This window comes from Protopterus annectens, chromosome 1.part0 (assembly GCF_019279795.1).
Source record: "Protopterus annectens isolate FY-2018-M chromosome 1.part0, PAN1.0, whole genome shotgun sequence".
Classification (NCBI taxonomy): domain Eukaryota; kingdom Metazoa; phylum Chordata; order Ceratodontiformes; family Protopteridae; genus Protopterus; species Protopterus annectens.
The window spans coordinates 658810258-658828125 of record NC_056725.1 but is presented as its reverse complement, the minus strand read 5'-3'; the positions used below and the strand labels follow the sequence as shown (position 1 = coordinate 658828125).

Sequence of the window (17868 nt, the reverse complement as noted above, 5' to 3'; positions counted from 1 at the left end):
GAAATATTGAACAGCAATGGCAGCTGTACATAAGTTTTACAGAGTCAGCCCATCCGCAGGTCAGGATAGAAATGGGCTCAGCCTCCACCAGGTAAGAGAAAGGAATTATCTGATATGTCTAACGCTGCTTAGAATAGCTTTTGCCATTTTGGCCAGCATCTGATAAATGCAGCACTGTAGAACAGATCTCAAAACTGTGTGTATATTTTTTGCTTCCATAGTTTTGTAATTTGCTGTATTTTATCAGTATAAGTCCGAACTGAACTAGAGCTGCTAGTTTTCTGAACAGAACTGTGTGTGTGCTGAACCTGAACAGAACTGTGTATTAAATCTGCTGCAAGTCCCAGTTTGGACTTTACCTGTTTGTTTGTACTTGTGCAGGTCCTCCTATTTCTTCTTGCATACTTTACCATGCTTGTGGTATATCCCAGGTGCCTCTTGCTTCAAGCTTCCACACAAGTGTCCCCACCAATGAGAACATGGGTCAAAGGTCATACTCTGTACCTTGGTATTCTGCAACCCTTTAGAAACTGGTAAAAAAAATAAAAATCCAAGATACTTGACAGTTTTATGTTATGTGACTAGTTTGGTGACACTGACTCCTGTTTATGTCTTCTCATTTACGTGTGATACGGCTTCTTAAAAAATGTAAATAGATGGAATACATGCCATTGTAATGCAGAGACCAAACATAGTACAAGTGTATTGTGGGAACCACATGTTTGTTTACTAGATTGTAATGTGAGGTACAATCAAACACAATGAACTTTTGCTGAGGATCAGCTCGTTAATCCTAAATTACAGTTGCTGTAAACTTTCCTCATGCCAGTTTACACACAAACACAGTGTTTTCACTTTTACGTTTTCTACATTACCATTTGTTACAGTCTAGTAAGTCATTTTCCCAGTTGCAAGTGAAAAAAGAAAGCTACACCAAACTTACACAACCACCACGTTTATTAGCAAAAAAATAAAAATAGGATAACGTTAGTGCTTTCACGACTGCTCTTGTCGCTTCTCAGTTGCTTCAATATAACTGACTGTAAACATCCCATATCACCGCTGTATTGATTTGTAAGTTCACTGACCATATATATTGCAGCATACCCACACATTTTATATATGTTGAAGTAATAGTTAAGTTCACTTTTAACATTTTTAAATTTCAGTCATCTTTGTAGTGTGCCCCCCCCCCCCCCCCAAGCTGTGTCTGAAATTTATTCGGAATACTACCTCAGTCAACGAACAAATTATATAACTTGTAAGTAAATGATGTATATAATTGGATATGAGTTGTCAGGTCTGAATTTTTCTGTCCTACATTAAATTGAATGAGTAGCATGGACATGGAGACAGTTCATCTAGTCTGTACTTTACAAGAAAGCACATCTTAATTCAGCTGCATCCTGTTATTTCAATGTTATCTGTCCATCTGTATTCTCAGGTATTGTTTTGTGAGCAGTATGGATAGGAAGACTCCGCAAGCCATATCATTATTCTTTGTCTTTTCTGAACAGTAGTTTGTGTGATATTTATTGTAGATGGCTTTTTTTTCAGTAATGCCATAATACAATCACAGGGAAAAAACTCTCATTATAATTGTTAAACATTTTTTTACAAGAGTAACAAGTAACTTATTTTTAAGTTAAAGGGGTAGTAATTGTTATACAGACAACTCATGTTTAGTTGCTTTGTTAGTTAAAAAGTACTATTTTTGGGGAGTTGGCAGTCTGTAAATTTGTAATGGACTTTTTGAGTTCATTTGACATAACTAGCTTATATAATGTTACATTTATCCGTATACTTTTCTAGGCTTAATGCACATTTTACTTCAACAGGTTAACTTTGTGACATGGCTTTTGGAAGGGGTGTTTTTTTTTTCCAAACATCTTTATTAAACTGTCACAAATGACAAAGACAATCTTACATTTATATAAATGAAAAACATACAAAATGATACCACTTTATTTGCAAACAGTTTACATCACAGACACCCTTGAAACAACTGTAGTTGCAAACATTATACATTACTTATAAACCTTCCAGTCATTGTTAGTTAAGCATTATATGGCTCATTCAAATCATGCCTCTTAAACATTGTTCCTGCTCTGCATATATTGTTCCCAAGTCCGTTTTATCTGCTGCAAGGCAAGTCTGTAGTTGTATTTTACTTAGAACAGAAGGTAGTTGCTGTATTTTGTTTAGAACAGAATGTACTTTCTGTATTTAAGTCCGTAATTGAGCTGTATTTTACTTAAAACAGAAGGCAAGTCCGTTTTATCTGCTGCAAGGCAAGTCCGTAGTTGCTGTATTTTATTCAGGACAGTATCTGCTGCAAGTCAAGTCCATAGCTGCTGTATTAGAACAGGTGTGCATGTGTGTATGTGTGTAAATGCCCCAGGTAAGTATACCTGGTGGTTAGTCTTACTCAGGCGCATACCCTGTACCTTTGGTACAGGGAGCAAAAGCTTAAATTCCCTGCCCATACCACCACTTATGTTCATGTTTGAAATCTTTGGCTCATACTTTTGGTCTGTTCCTCTTAAAATTTGTGTTTTTCTAGCAGATTAGTGAGAACTGAATTCACTAAATCATGATGGCCATTTAAGTTCGAGTCTTCTTATCTTTCAGGTAATGCATGATAATTTGGTAACACAAAACATTTTATTCTAGAAACTTTCCAAGATTTTGCAAGCATTGTTTAAAAATGTGTCCCTGGTTATTAGGCTTTTGTCCTCTACAATAAATTTGGCTTTTTCCAGATTTCTTGTGCTGCAAAGTTGAGAGTGATAGTTGAGTGTCGAGTGGATTTTACAAAGAGCTGAGAGCTTCAGGGGAAGAGAAATTTAGTGGTGCTTATGCCAAATCTGTTTACATTGTTAATAGCATAACTGGTAGTATACTTGCTTTTGATGCAGAAGGTTGTGGGTTGAACTGGGTTCCACTTCCACAGTATGTAGATGGATTGCTGATACATCTATACTGTGTGGTACTTTTAAAGGTTGCGGATCATGCTGCGGTCCTGACAATGTCCTCCTTTGAAGGAGATATCTAGTAACTATGAACCTGTTGTTTAACTACGGCAATGCAAGCTTGACTGAAATTAAATCATCATCAAGTCCCCCTTTTTTTTCTGATTTTCTACATTGGGTTTGCTGTTGTTTGTCAGGTTTCAACACCTTTCTTGATTCAATGCAGTTAATTTTAATTTTATAAAAAAACAATTGTATTTTAGTTTTATACAAGTTCAAAGTTTGATACACGTTCAAATGTTTAAATAAAACAATATTCTGTTTATATTTTGTGTTTAATATTTTGTCTGTTATTCAATTTGTGTTTGAATGACTGTGTCCCACAATTCCACTGGAGTGGGAGTAATTATTTATGCAAATTTTATGTTAATTACCATACAGATTTGTACCTATTTTACATGGGCCTTTGTCCAGATTTTTGATGTTTGCAGGTTGAGAGGTATGGTGGCAGCACATTTACCTTACAGTCTGGGATGAAGGGGAACAGCTAGTAAATCTGTGCCAGCCTTTCCCCGGAGTGTGTGTGTGTGTGTGTGTGTGTGTGTGTGTGTGTGTGTGTGTGTGTGTGTGTGTGTGTGTGTGTCAGCTACTTGGAAGTAGGACACAGTGCTCCAAAGTGAGTTTTCTTTGGGATCTGGGGAGACAGAGGCTCCAGTCCAAGGTCTGTGGCATGTTTCCTGTGTGCTCTTGGGGGAAACTGTACTTGATGCACAGAGCTGCATCTGAAAAATACTGTGTAAACCCATTTCTGTTTTTAGTAACAGTCTTTCACTAGTGTCAGTGGTGAGCACTGAACCTCCCTGATTATTGGCCTGAGGTAAAGAGAGGCCACCACATGGGTAATAGTTGAAACTCAGCTTCACGTGGATGGGAAGCATTTTTTGTTCAAGTCACAGACAAAATTGGGGTCCTTAGACCTTGTATTTTTGGTTCTGTTTGACTTATGAATATCACGGAGATTCCATAAGTGTGGGGTTTATAGATGCCTTGTAAAGCCAGGCACAGAACACCCCTTAGCAATCTATAGGAGACTTTGGTATACTGGATGGACATTAGGCTATCCTTAGCAGGATATCCAAAGAATACTGCAACAATGATAAGAAAGGACATAAACTGGTAGTCACCCTCATCTTCTGGAACTGATGTTGAGGACAGAAACCAGCTAACATGGGCCTACATTACTCTACTGTGTTTATGCAGTGAATGAGGAAATTTCTATAAATTCTTCATGCCTGTTTGATTTAACCTTTTCCACCACAGAACTGCTAGCAATCACAATTCCTTTTCATTTTATTTAAAAATCATTTATGACGAGTAGAAAATGAGATGCAGAACACCTAAATGCAGCAGTCTTTCAAGATGTAGTTAACAGAACTCAGTGACATTTCAGTGTAGCACATGGTTGGGTATGCAGAATTTAAAAGAAAATAAAAGGTCATAATTAAGAGGGCAAAAGCAATGCACTATATCAGAGAAGACCAAAAGAACAGTTGGAGCAGCTTTTACAACTTACCATAAAGAGCATTCTTTGACGGTGAGTACACAAAGGCCAGTGTGTAGAGGTAGAAATTCAACAGGCCATAGAAACTCAAAAATTCAGCTGGTAAGAACAGTTAAGAAAAACATTATAGCAGGATATGTTTTAAACAGGGAAGAAATGCAACTAATTAGCATGGGAACATAAAAGTAATTATTGATTTTCTTTTTTTACAAGAAATACAATATATATATGTGTGTGTGTGTATATATATATATATATATATATATATATATATATATATATATATATATATATTGAAATATATTGAAATAACCAACAACATAAAGGAAAAGCTTCTAAACAATGGATGGATAGATAACAGAACTACGACTTTAAACATGAAAATCAAAGAAATAATACCAATAAATTCAAGTAGGGTAGTAATGACTATGAAGAATGCTGAATGGAGTGTAAAAATGTAAAACCCAATGCAATCACTAATAAACACAGAAGTAAATAACTGAGAATATGACATGAAAATGTTATACAAGAAAAAAAAACTTTTACTGCTTTGGGATTATCTTCACTTAGCTTACAGTTTCAGAAGCTGAAGTGCTTCACTGACAACTCTCATGGTAACGATAAACTCTAATGCGGCAGTACAAGTTAGGAGCACTCCTACAACAGCTTAACTCATTCACAACTATCAGCGGTGCAGTTTCACATCTCCTATTGTCAAGAGACTTTTTTTTTCTGATGACGTAGTTATGAAGCCAGCTTTAAACAATTCTAAATTTCCTGAGAATCTTAATAGTTATAAAAAAACTTTTAGTTATGTACTTACCATAACTTCGGATGTATGGGATCCATCTCGCCTACATTCATAACTGATGGGTTCGGAGCCGATCCATCGGCTCCGACTCGGCCACTATATACTAGAACGAAGTCTCTAATTGGCTGGGCTACCCCTTATCCCAGAATGCACCATGCCTGCTTCCCCAGATCTTGTTTGTTCGCTTTCATACCTACATCCAGACACAGAGACATACCAGCAACTGTAACAAATTAAAGTACTTCAAGAGAAAAACTCAGTAAGTAGCAACATTCCCTCTAAATCCAATGGGAAGGGGGAAGGAGGGCAGGTACGTATGAATGTAGGCGAGATGGATCCCATACATCCAAAGTTATGGTAAGTACATAACTAAAAGATGTAATGGGATCCTATCTCGCCTACATTCATAACTGATGGGATAGCGTCCCTAGCACCTAAATCCCGGGTGGCTCATTGGAAAACACTCCTGAGAACTGTGGAACCAAAGGAAGCTCTACTTTGAGAAGCCACATCTATCTTGTAATGAGAAATGAAGGTGTGCGGAGAAGTCCAGGTAGCGGCCGCACAGATATCATCTATCGATAATTTGGAGTGGAATGCTACAGAAGTAGCCATTGCCCTGGTAGAATGAGCCCTGACTGGGAAGGGTAGCTCTTTGCCGGACCATGAATAAATGAAGGAGATGCAATCTTTAATCCATTTGGCTATGGTGGTTTTAGCCACCGGTTGACCCAACCTATTTTCCGCAAAGGACACAAACAGCTGATCTGACTTTCGTGTCTGATTGGTCCTACTTAAATAAAAACGCAGTTGTCTGTGAACATCCAACTGATGGAAAATATATTCTGCGCTATTGGAGAATTTGGGAAAAAACACAGGGAGCTCCAAGGATTGTTGAATGCATAAGGGGATGCTACCTTGGGCAAGAAAGAGGATTTAACTTGAGGGACACTCTGTCTTTGTGAAAGGTCAAATAAGGAGGATTAGAACAGAGAGCCTGAAGCTCTGAGACCCGCTTGGCAGAGGTTATTGCCACCAAAAAGGCGGTTTTCCAAGATAGAAATTTTATATCACAAGTAGCTGCTGGTTCAAAGGGGCGGGCAGTTAAAGAAGCTAGAACCATATTCAGGTCCCAAGGGGGCACAGGATGGGCTATTGGGGCCGAAGGAGCCACGCTCCTTTAAGGAAAGATTTGCAAAGCCTGTTTGCCATTAAGGAAGGCTCAAAGGAGACATGAAAATTAGAGATAGCAGCCAGTTGGACTTTAATTGTGGAAACTGAAGAGCCCAAATAAAACAAAGAAGCCAGGAATTTTAAAACCTGAGGTACTGGGGCGGTAAGAGGATCTATACCTCGTTGCTGGGCCCAAAGAGCAAACCTCTTCCATTTGCTGGAATACAGTTTAATAGTGGAAGGTTTGTGAGAAGAGGACAAAACGTGGATGACGTCTGGAGAAAGAGAGCTATCTCTGACTAAGGTTGGAAGTGGAGTAACCAAGCTGCCAACCTCAAGGACCTGAGGGATGGGTGAGACTGTCCCAACTGATGAGTTAACAGGTTGGGCACCAGGTCCAGAAACCATGGGCCTTCCACCGCATACCTCAGAAGGAAGGGGAACCAAACCTGATAAGGCCAGTGTGGAGCGATCAAAATCATGTCGCTTCCTAGATAAATCGCCTTCTGTATCACCTTCGGGAGAAGGGGAACCGGAGGGAAGGCGTAAAGTAGACCGGGGGGCCAACTGTGAGCTAGGGCGTCCCTGGGAATCTGCCCCTGAGAGGGAGTCAGAGTGAAGAACTCCCTGCATTTCGCATTGTGAGGGCTGGCGAACAAGTCGCAACAAGGGAGGCCCCACTTGGCGAAGATGTTTGCAGCCACTCTGTCGTTGAGGGACCACTCGTGGGGCAACAGGAAAGTCCTGCTCAGCCTGTCTGCAATCACATTGGATTTCCCCAGAATGTGCATTGCCACTAGGAAACGCTGGGTAGCAATCACCCAATGCCACACTCTCATGGCCTCTCGGCAAAGAGGGTAGGACCTGGTTCCGCCTTGCTTGTTTATGTACCAGACTACCGACATGTTGTCGGATAGAATCGCAATAGTACCCCGGGGAAGAGCATGATGAAGTGCTTGCAACGCCAGTAGCACCGCTCTCATTTCCAGGATATTGATATGTAAGTGCGTTTCGTGAACCTGCCACGTGCCTTGGACAGACCTGTCCAGATAATGACCCCCCACCCTATCTGGGAGGCGTCCATGGTCACCGTGGCGACGGGAGGCTGAAGAACAAAGGGTCGCCCCTGGTCCAGGTTGGACCGAAGCAGCCACCAACGTAGGTCCCGATGGCAAATTTCCGTAATCTGGACCAAATGGTTCAAGGGGAGTTCCTGAAAGGACCATTGAACCGACAGTAGCCATTGCAGCACCTGCATGTGCAGCCTGGCTAAGGGGACTAGAAGAATAGTCAAGGCCATCGTGCCCAATAACTGCAGAATCAGTCTGGCCTGAACTCGTGATCTGGGTAACAAGGTTTGGACCTGAGACTGCAGGACCTGAATCCTTTCTACCGGCAAGAATGCCCGCATTCTTCTTGTGTCTAACTCTGCGCCTATAAAGGTAATACGCTGAGATGGCTGCAGGACAGATTTTCCCCAACTGAACGTGATTCCTAGTCAATGACCCAAACTGACTGTGGTCATAAGCGCCCAAACTAATAGATGCTTGGAGGTGGCAGTAAGGAGCCAGTCGTCTAGATAGGGAAACACTTGGAATCCTAGACTTCTCAAGTGAGCTGTCACTACTGCCAGACACTTGGTGAACACCCTGGGGGCTGTGGTGAGACCAAAGGGCAGTGCTTGGAACTGGAAATGACTGGCTCCCAGGCGGAAGCGTAAATGACTCCTGGACTCTTGACTTATCAGAATGTGATAGTAAGCGTCCTTGAGATCTAAGGAGCACATCCAGACATCCTTCTCCAATAACGGGAGAATGGACTGAAGGGTGATCATTCGGAATTTGGATTTTTTTACAAAGCGATTCAATGATCTGAGGTCCAAAATGGGCCTTAAGTCCCCTGTCTTTTTTGGCACCAAAAATAGTCTTGAGTAAGTTCCTGATCTGATCTGATCGGCGGGGACAGGCTGGATGACTCCTTTTCTTAGCAGCTTTGAAACCTCGACCGCTGCTTGATCCCACTGACTGTGTGGCACATCCGGGATTTTCCTGATAGGAAGAAGGGGGTTCTTGATGAAAGGGATGAGATAGCCTCCGGTTATGGTCCGGAACACCCACTGATCCTTGGTGACAGATTCCCAAGCCTGCGGGTGTTCCGCAAATCGACCCCCGACTGGCTCCGGAGATGCGCAGTCGGGCCACGTCTCAGGGATGGTGAGCGTACGATGGACCATGAAAGGAATCGTGGTCTCCAGAGTTATGGGGGCCTCTGCCGCCTCTGGGGCGGCGTCTTCCTGAATTCCCCCCCCTGCCTCTAGAGGGGGGATCACTCGGTGGAGTAGGGAAAGACCTTTGAGATTTCCTGAACCACATTTTCCCTCCTCTCTGGGCCTTGGGGTAAGGTCTAGAGGGAGCGGAAAAACAGGCCCCCACGGCAGTCAAGGTCTTGCCCTCCTGCTCGCACCGAGTCAGTGTGTCCTTCACCTTGGGTCCAAACAGGGAGGACCCATCAAAGGGGGCGTCGGCGAAGGAAGACTTAAAGGCCTCCGTACAGGGACACAAGCGTAACCAGGTGTGTCTTCTAAGAGCCACGCCTGTTCCCGCTGCTCTACTCACCCCTTCGGCCACATATGATATGAGCCTCATGGACGAGTTGACTATCAAAGATAGGGTAGTCATTTGGGCGCCAACAGTTTGGGCTAATGCCTCAGGAAGATTACCCGTAAGAGACTCACCTAACTCTTTGAGGAGGTCCCTTTGGAGCCTGGTAAAATGACAAAGATATCTCAGCGACCGCAGGGTAAAGGCCGTTGAAGAAAGGGTACGCTTCCTGTACCTATCCATGCTCCTGGAATCCTTATTAGGAGGGTGAATAGACGTTGAAGCCTCTGCCACGTCCTGCTGAGTGGCAGATGCCACCACCATCGCATCTACTGCAACTCCTTTAGTCAAAAATTCCTTTTGAGGAGGGGCTGAGAGGAACTTGTTAGGCCTGGCAGGCACCGGTTCCACAGTGTCAGGGTGTTCCCACACCCTTCGAGAAACTAAATCTAGTAATTCATTGAAGGGTGGAGACACCCAGGAGGCGGAGGGCTGGGCCCCAAAAGCCTTGAGGAAGACTGACTCCTCTGCGGAAGGGGTTTTGGACTGCCAATCGCCTCTCTGTCTCAGGATCTCGAGGATATCTGAGAATGAGACGTCATCCGAGGACGATTTTGGGGACCCCTCCGCATCATCGAGGTCAGTATCTGATGTGATAGACTCATCCTGGGAGTCAATGTGCTTCCTCTTGCACAATTTTTTTCTTGGAGGTTCATCTGAAGCGGATTCAGAAGGACCTCCCAGGAGAAGGGAACCCCCCAAGGGGGTATCCTCAGGCCCTGGGGCCCCACTGTCATGGGAATGAAGCACACCAGAAGCACCAGTTCCCAAGTCTAGGGACTGTGAGGTAGAGACTTGCTGAGCCGGCAAGGACATGGCCAGCGCACTCCTCATGGCCTCAAAAGCAGGACCTCCAGACTCTACAGAGGACACAGGCTGAGAGACCACGACGGTACCGGGAATCCCTGCGGCCAATGCTCCGAGGGGAAGACTAAGCACAGAAGCTACCAGTTCCAAAGTGTTCCCCTCGGCCCCGACCGAGGAAGTCCCGGTACCGAACCCTGACGCCGAGGACAGGGTAGGAATGATGGTCGGAACAGAGAAGCTCCGAGGGAGTCTCGGTTCTGACTGGACAACTCTGCTCCGCTCTACCATCACCGACTCCAACAGCTCCGAGGAGGTTGGAGGAGGAATCGGATGCGAAGTGGGGACTGGCTCCGGAGCCGAGTGGGCTGGAGCCGAGACCATTTTTGCAAAAACCGGGGACTGGAAAAGCCTCTGGATAACTCTGTCCAAATCTGAGTCTGACAACCTGGAGGATTTACAGGAAATAGATGGGGGCCGAGACGACTTCTCTCTCGGCTCCGATAGACCAGGGGACCGGCTCCGAAACGGCTCCAACACCATCGGAACCGTATGAATAAGCATCGGCGCCAAAGCGGACTTCGGGGCCGGGGGGGGGGGAGTCTGAGCTGCACACCTCCAACGGCTCAGAGAACAAAGGAGCCGAAGCAGATGACTCACCTCTCGATCCCCCAACCTGCGGCTCCGACACCAATGGAGCCGAGGAAAGAGGTATCGAGGCAGACCCTTCCACCTGAGGCTCCGAAGCCATTGGAGCATAGAAAGAAGAGGTCGACCTATGCTTCTTGGAAGTCGGTTCCGACGGACTGGTCGGAGCCGACGACCTTTTCTTTTTAGAAGCTGGAGAGGAAGGAGAAGCCAAAGCTTCCTCAAAGGAGGGCTTAATAAGGCCCTTAAGGATCAATTTATTTTTTCGTTCTTGAAGGATCCTAGAGGAAAAAGCATGACAAACACTACATGTTTCCTGCAAATGTTTCGGTCCTGATTTATCGGGCTTCCAAAGACATGCATCTGAGTTTTTTCTCCGGCCTCCTGAAAAAAAAAAAACAGAACCTGTGGAACCTAGTCGGACTTTCCCGGTCAACAAATGTTAAATAAATAAATAAATAAATAAATAAATAAATAAATAAAAACAATACACGCAAATAGCATGGCTATCAGTAAGAGACATTTTGTAGTTGCACTTGGTGCACTTTTTAAAACCAGACTTCTGCTCTTTCGACATCCTATCACACAACTATTTACCACAACGAAAAGCAAAACTGAAAGTATGGCACAAGCCCTTTGACTCAAAATGGGACTGGCCCGAGATACAGAACACAAAACGGGCAGAAGCCCTCTAACTTAAACGGGCTTAGCCCGATAAATCAGGATGTACAGTAGAGATAAAATCAACACACCCACACACAAATAAGTGCAAGGGCCCTCTAACTTAAACGGGCCTTGCCCGGTAAGTAGAAAAAATACCAACAACCAAAAACAGGTTCACACACGTAAAGCTGTTAAAACAGCTGTTTGTTAAATTTGTGAAGAAAACCCTAGGTCAAAAGACCAAAAAGTAATAAAAAAAAAACACTTAGCTCCAGCCAAGTTGAGACCACGTCTAGCTTGAAAAGCGGCAAATGAGATCTGGGGAAGCAAGCATGGTGCATTCTGGGATAAGGGGCAGCCCAGCCAATTAGAGACTTTGTTCTAGTATATAGTGGCCGAGTCGGAGCCGATGGATCGGCTCCGAACCCATCAGTTATGAATGTAGGCGAGATAGGATCCCATTACATCAATAGTTAACAAACTTGTTTATCATTTAGTCTTCTTTGCAATAGTTACACTATTTTTTCAATCAGTCATAGCATGAGTTTATACAGAGCAATGAAGTGCAAAAACATTGCATGGTACAGGAAAGGGATTTTTTATACCTCATCTGTGGTTCAGCCTGACTGAAGCGGTTAGTTTTTCATTTAAGAGAAAAAGTATTCCTGTTCCAATCTTAACAAGGTCAAAACCTGGAGGCATACATCTGATGGACAGTAACGAAGTGAGCAGATAATGTTATTATGTTACTCTGAATACGAGATACTGCCTGCACATCTTCTGAACAGGAATTTGCAGACAGGTGTTGATCATGTTAACTGTGACAAGGAAGACATTCATCAACAGGTAGAGAAATGACTGCATTATGACCACAACAAATTTCTCTACTATTAAAAATTTGCTCAGGTTGGAGAGATCTAGGACAGGCTCCGACAGTCCTCATTTATGGGCACCAAGAACAATAGTGAGTAGAAGCTTTTCATTATTTTTGCAGTTTGTGCAACTTCCTTGCAATGTAGCCTTCATTTCAAAGGGTCTGCAGCTGCTCTGTTCTAAACAGCTCCCAGTATCTTTTCTGGGTGGGATTGAGAAGGAAGAAGTATATCATTTGATTAATCTTTGTTGGGATCGTGAAATCCTTCAATTTCTGACACCTAAGACAACACACCGGAATTTAAGCCGGCCCATGGCACAGAGGAATAAAGCCCTTACTGTGCCCCAGATGACCAGTGTTCCACTAGTGGCATGATTACTGGAGGGGCCCTTTGGGAGAGGACTGAAGTGAACTGCCAACATTGGCTTGACCATCCTGGGGAAGGAGGCAGCCTAGACTCATTGTAATAGTAGTGTTAGGAGCCTGAGAAGCACTATGCTGCAAGAGGTGTACTGTTTGGTTGACAATTTGCACACATGTGCCTCCCAAAGGCAGCAACAGTGGAGCTCACTAGGTTCCCAAAGGATGGTGGTTATGGCAGTAGGGGAGTTAGGGCCATACCTCTCAACTGTACAGATTTCTGCAGGGCATCCAGGTTTTTACCTCATACTTTTGGTCTGCTCATCTTACAATCTGTGTTTTTCTGGCAAACTACAGAAGACTGGAATCACGAAATAATGACATACATTTGAGTTTCAGACTTCATATCCTTCAGAAAAATGCAAGCTGACACAAAACCAGTTATTCTAACAATATTTAAAGTTTATAAAAGCAATATTTAAAATCTGTCCCTATTTTGGGTCTTTGTCCAGTTTTTGTGTGTTAGGAAGTTGAGACATACGGTTAGGCATGCTCCTTGCCAGCAGCACAATGCTGTACCAGTATCACCAATCTCCTCACCTGCCACAGATGTAGTTTGGGTAAACCTGGGGCAGCCTAAAGTGGGTTGGATAGACCTGCTAAATAAGAAGAGCTGGTGGCAACTGATGGTCAGCTTTGGGAAGGACAGAAAAAAAAACACCACCCAGGATTTTTTCTGGGATGTATTCTGAATCTTCAGGACATTCTTAAATTCATGTACGCTTTAATGACAGTGCTGAGGGACACCTGCATTTCCTCCTTGGAAAAGACAAATTTAACTTTCCAGGAAAAGGAAAATGGTGACCTTCTTCAATGTTAGGCGAGTGAAGACCACAACAACAACACACTTGCTGAAGACTCTGGGTGTGTTAGTGGCTAAAGGACAAGAATGTGAACTAATAATGTGATTCCCTCTCTGAGCCTGAGGTAAGGTATGTTCTCCTTGCAAAGAGAAATGTGCAAGTAGACATTATAATGGGCAGGCTGACCAGGAAGGTATCCATCAATAAGGAGAAAACAGACTGCATATCTGAAATGCTCTCTCATTAGATTAATGTTTTCTTCAAACAAGACACCATCAAGAGGGCAGACTGAAAAAACAGTAGCCGTGTCATTTCTATCAAACACAGAGATCAGTCAATCTGGTCTAAATTGCTTGATCAACTTTGTCTAGGCAAGAATTTGAAGTTTCTTTGAGGACATTTTTCCTCTTGCTCTGCATTACCACTCTAGAAGTAGGTAATGTAAGTACCACAGCCATGACTGGGATGGCTCAAAGAACTACTGCAAAACATTTTTCAGTGAACCTGTTGACTTCAAAAGACAAATGAGAGTGCCCTGCCCTCAAATTCTAAGCTTATAAAAAATATAGTCTATCTATTGTGGAGTACGTCCTTATATGCTCTCCAAATCCAGATGAAAAAAAAGTTATGTTCTTACCATAACTTTCCATCTGTGTTGTTGATCTTCATTCATTCATTCATGAGTGGGTTTCGGTTCTGTCCTCGGAAACGACTTGGCCGGTATACAAGCTCGCGCCAGCCAAAAAACTCTTGAGCTAAGAATACCCATAGTGCCCCCTCCTTATCTCCTCAGATCAAGTTTGCCCGTAAGAGGAAGAAAAGCAGAGGCTTTATCTGAGTAAATGCTCTATTAAGTAACCAGGACCAAGACTGAACTTCCAAGAGTCTTTCAGAGGGGGTAGGAGGGTGGGATGTCATGAATTAATGAGGATCAACAACACAGATGGAAGGTTATGGTAAGAACATAACTTCTTTACCTGATGTTGTCAATCTTCATTCATTGATGAGTGGGACAGAGTCCCTAGCTATTTTATGTCCCAGGAGGCCCTACAGAAATATATTCCTGAGTGCCATTGAGCCGAAGGATGCTCTCCCCCTGGAGACCAAGTCCAATTTGGAATGAGTAATAAAAGGTATGAGGAGTAGCCCAGGTGGCTGCCGCACAAATTTCATTCACAGAAGCTCTGGAGTGGAAAGCTACTGAAGTAGCCACTGATCTAGTTGAATGAGCTTTGATTTTAGTGGTTAAATGCATTTTGTTCTGTTGATAAGCAAAGGAAATGCAGTCTCTCAGCCATTTTGCCAACGTGACTTTAGAAACAGGGTTTCCCAACTTGGATCCTGAAAAGGACAGGAATAATTGATCAGATTTTTCAAGAGGATTTAGTTCTGCCTCAATAGAAACATAATTGCCTATGGACATCCAAAAAATGCAAACAATATTCTCCTTTATTGGAGAAATTTGGAAAGAAGACTGGTAGGTCAATGGATTGATTAATATGCAAGTCGGAGGCCACCTTGGGTAGAAAAGAGGGGTTAGTCCTAAGTGATACTCTTCTCTTTATGGAAAACTATGTAAGGACGTTTCGCACAAAAGGCCTGTAATTCAGAAATCCTTCTTGCTGAGGTAATGGCTACCAGGAATAAGGTTTTCCAAGACAGGAATTTCATATCGGAAGTGGCAGATGGTTCAATGGGATGACGAGTCAAATTTGTAGGACTAGAGTCAAATTCTAAGGTTCAATGGGTTCTTTGAAGGGTGGTTTAGTATGTATGACTCTTTTCAAAAAGGTTTTACAGAGACATTGGGACATCAAAGGGGAGTCTTGAAAACCATTATGGAAATTTGAAATAGCTGCTAAATGAACCTGAATAGTAGAAGCTGACACTCCTGAATGGAGTAAAATGAATAGATACTCCAACACTGAATTAATTGGAGTGGAGAAAGGGTCCAGATCCTTTCCTTGAGACCAAAGGACAAACCTATTCCATTTACTGAAATACATTTTTTGCTGGAGGATTTATGAGAAACCAGAAATATTTTGTGGACGGGGAAGACAAATTATTATGCCTGGCAATTACTGGAAGTGGAGGTACCAAGCTGTCAAGTTGAGGCTCAATTAGGTTTGGGTGGATTAACCCTTGAGGGTGCGACATTAGTCCTGGAGTTGGATCCAGGATCCAGAATCCACGGTTGGTGAACCAGTTGAGGCCAAAGGAAAGGAAACCAGATTTGTTGGGGCTAATAGGGTGCAATGAGGATTACTTTGCTTCTTAACTGTAGTGCTTTCTTTAGAAATTGTGGAATCAGAGGAAAGGGAGGGAAGGCATAAAGCAGTCCCAGGGGCCAATCATGTACTAGAGCATCCCTCGGGGATCCGGGGTTAGGGCAAACTAGCTGCTGCATTTGGGGTTAAAAAGAGAGGAGAATAGATTGCAGCAAGGTTGACCCCAGCAGTGGAAAATTTCCGCTGCTACTTCTGGGTTGAGGGACCACCCGTGAGGCAGGAGAATGCACCTGCTCACAGTTTGTCTGCAATCACATTGGAATTCCAGGGAATGTGTGTTGCTATCAGAAAATGGTTGGAAGCTATCGTCCACTGCCAAACTCTCACATCTTCCCGACACAAGGGGTAGGGGATCTGGTTCCCCCCATGTTTGTTGATGTACCAGACAACTGACATGTTGTCTGACTGGATAGCAATTGTCCCAGATGGAAGAACAGACTGAAGTGCTTGCAACGCCAGAAGCACTGCCCTCAGTTCTAGGACAGTGATATGCACATCGGCTTCTAAGTGGGACCAAGTGCCTTGGACTATCTATCCCTGAAAATGCCCCCATCAGGGAAGCAAACGTGGTGACTACAGCCTTGGGCTGAGGGAATGAGAAGGGACGACTCCAAAGTTCCATTTCTGGCTTCATCCACCATTTCAGATCCTGTTTGCAGTGGTTTGTCATGTGAATTGGAAAGGACATGGAGTGTGTCAACAGGGACCACTGCGACACTAGAAGCCATTGTAGTAATCTCACGTGGAGTCTTGCTAGAGGACTGAATGAGCAGGGACGTTATCCTGAGACAGTATCACTCAGTTGGGATCTGAGTCACTGAAACCTGTGAAAAGGGAGGGAGACCAGACAAGAACTTGTGTCGAGTGTTGCTCCAATGAATTCTAGACATTGAGTGGGCTCTAGTTTTGATTTCTCCTAGTTTATTTAGATCCCTAGGAGCCGTGCTAGCTGTAAGGTGTAGTGCAAGGCCGGACACAGTATTTACTTGGTGGGGGCGGTAAGAATCCAATCGTCCAGATATGGAAACACCCGGAATCCTTGCAGTCTCAAGTGAGCTGTTACTACTGCCATGCATTTGGTGAACACTCTGGGGGCTGTGGCGAGACCAAAGGGCAGTGCACGAAATTGGTAGTGACTGGCTCCCAGCTGGAAGTAGAGATATCTTCTGGAGTGTTTGTCCATTTTTATGTGGTAATACGCATCCTGAAGATCTATCAAGCACATCCAGTCGTCTTTTTCCAAAACCGGAAGAATAAACTGAACCATGACCATCTGGAATTTTGTCTGTTTGACGAACTTGATTAGCATGCTCCAGTCCCCTGTCTTTTTAGGCACTAAAAAGAATCTTGAATAGAATCCGGATTCTATCTGGTCTGGTGGGATTTTCTGGATGACTCATTTTTGAAGCAGCTTTTGGATTTCTTGTGCTGCTGTGTTCCTCTGACTGGGTGGAATGTTGGGGATTCGCTTTTGTGGCCTCGGGTAAAGACTGAAGTTCTTCTGCACCCAAGAATCCATTGTTATGGAATGCCAGGCTAAATGGTGCAGAAAGAATCTTACCCTGACTGCTTCCAGAGGTAACAATCGGTCCGCTCTTTGGAAGCACTGATAGGGCTGCCCAGAGAAGGAATCCCTGGACCCCTGGTTACACGGGCCCCCTCTGCCTTGGGTAGGGCATTTTCCTGATGAATTCTCCCCTCTGTCATGCGGGGAAAAATCACCACATGTCACGGAAAGGCCCTTGAGACTTCTTGAACCACATCTTTCCTCTCCTCTGATTCCTAGAGTAGGATTGTTGGGGAGCAGAAAAATGTACGCCCATGGCAGACAGGGTCTTGCTGACCTTCGCACACCTAGCTAGTGTGTCCTTAACTTTTGGTCCGAAAAGAGAGGAAGCATCTACAGGATCATTGATGAAGGAATACTTAAAGGCATCCGCAAAATCACAGAAGCGCATCCAGGCATGACGTCTCACAATGCCTGCACCCACTGCTCTGGCTGCTCCTTCAGTTGTGTGTGCAATCAACCACATTGATGAGTTAGAAATGGACTCCAGGGTAGAAAGCTGTGAGGCAACTTTGTCACATACCTCATCAGACACTGCTATTGCTAATGATCCTGAGAGTTCCGTGATCAGGTCTCTCTGGGGCAGATGAAATGTGCCAAATAGTTCAATGACCATATGGCGAA

General features: G+C 43.8%; 1 protein-coding gene across 2 annotated transcripts in view; it reads right to left on the bottom strand.

Moving 5' to 3' along the window:
- TMEM181 (transmembrane protein 181) overlaps positions 1-17868 on the bottom strand; it is a 1372946-nt gene that overhangs the window by 91212 nt on the left and 1263866 nt on the right. For both annotated transcript variants that reach the window (XM_044061980.1, XM_044061981.1), the window contains exon 15: positions 4546-4635. In XM_044061980.1, the coding sequence (XP_043917915.1) occupies positions 4546-4635 (90 nt within the window). The remainder of the gene's footprint in view (positions 1-4545; positions 4636-17868) is intronic.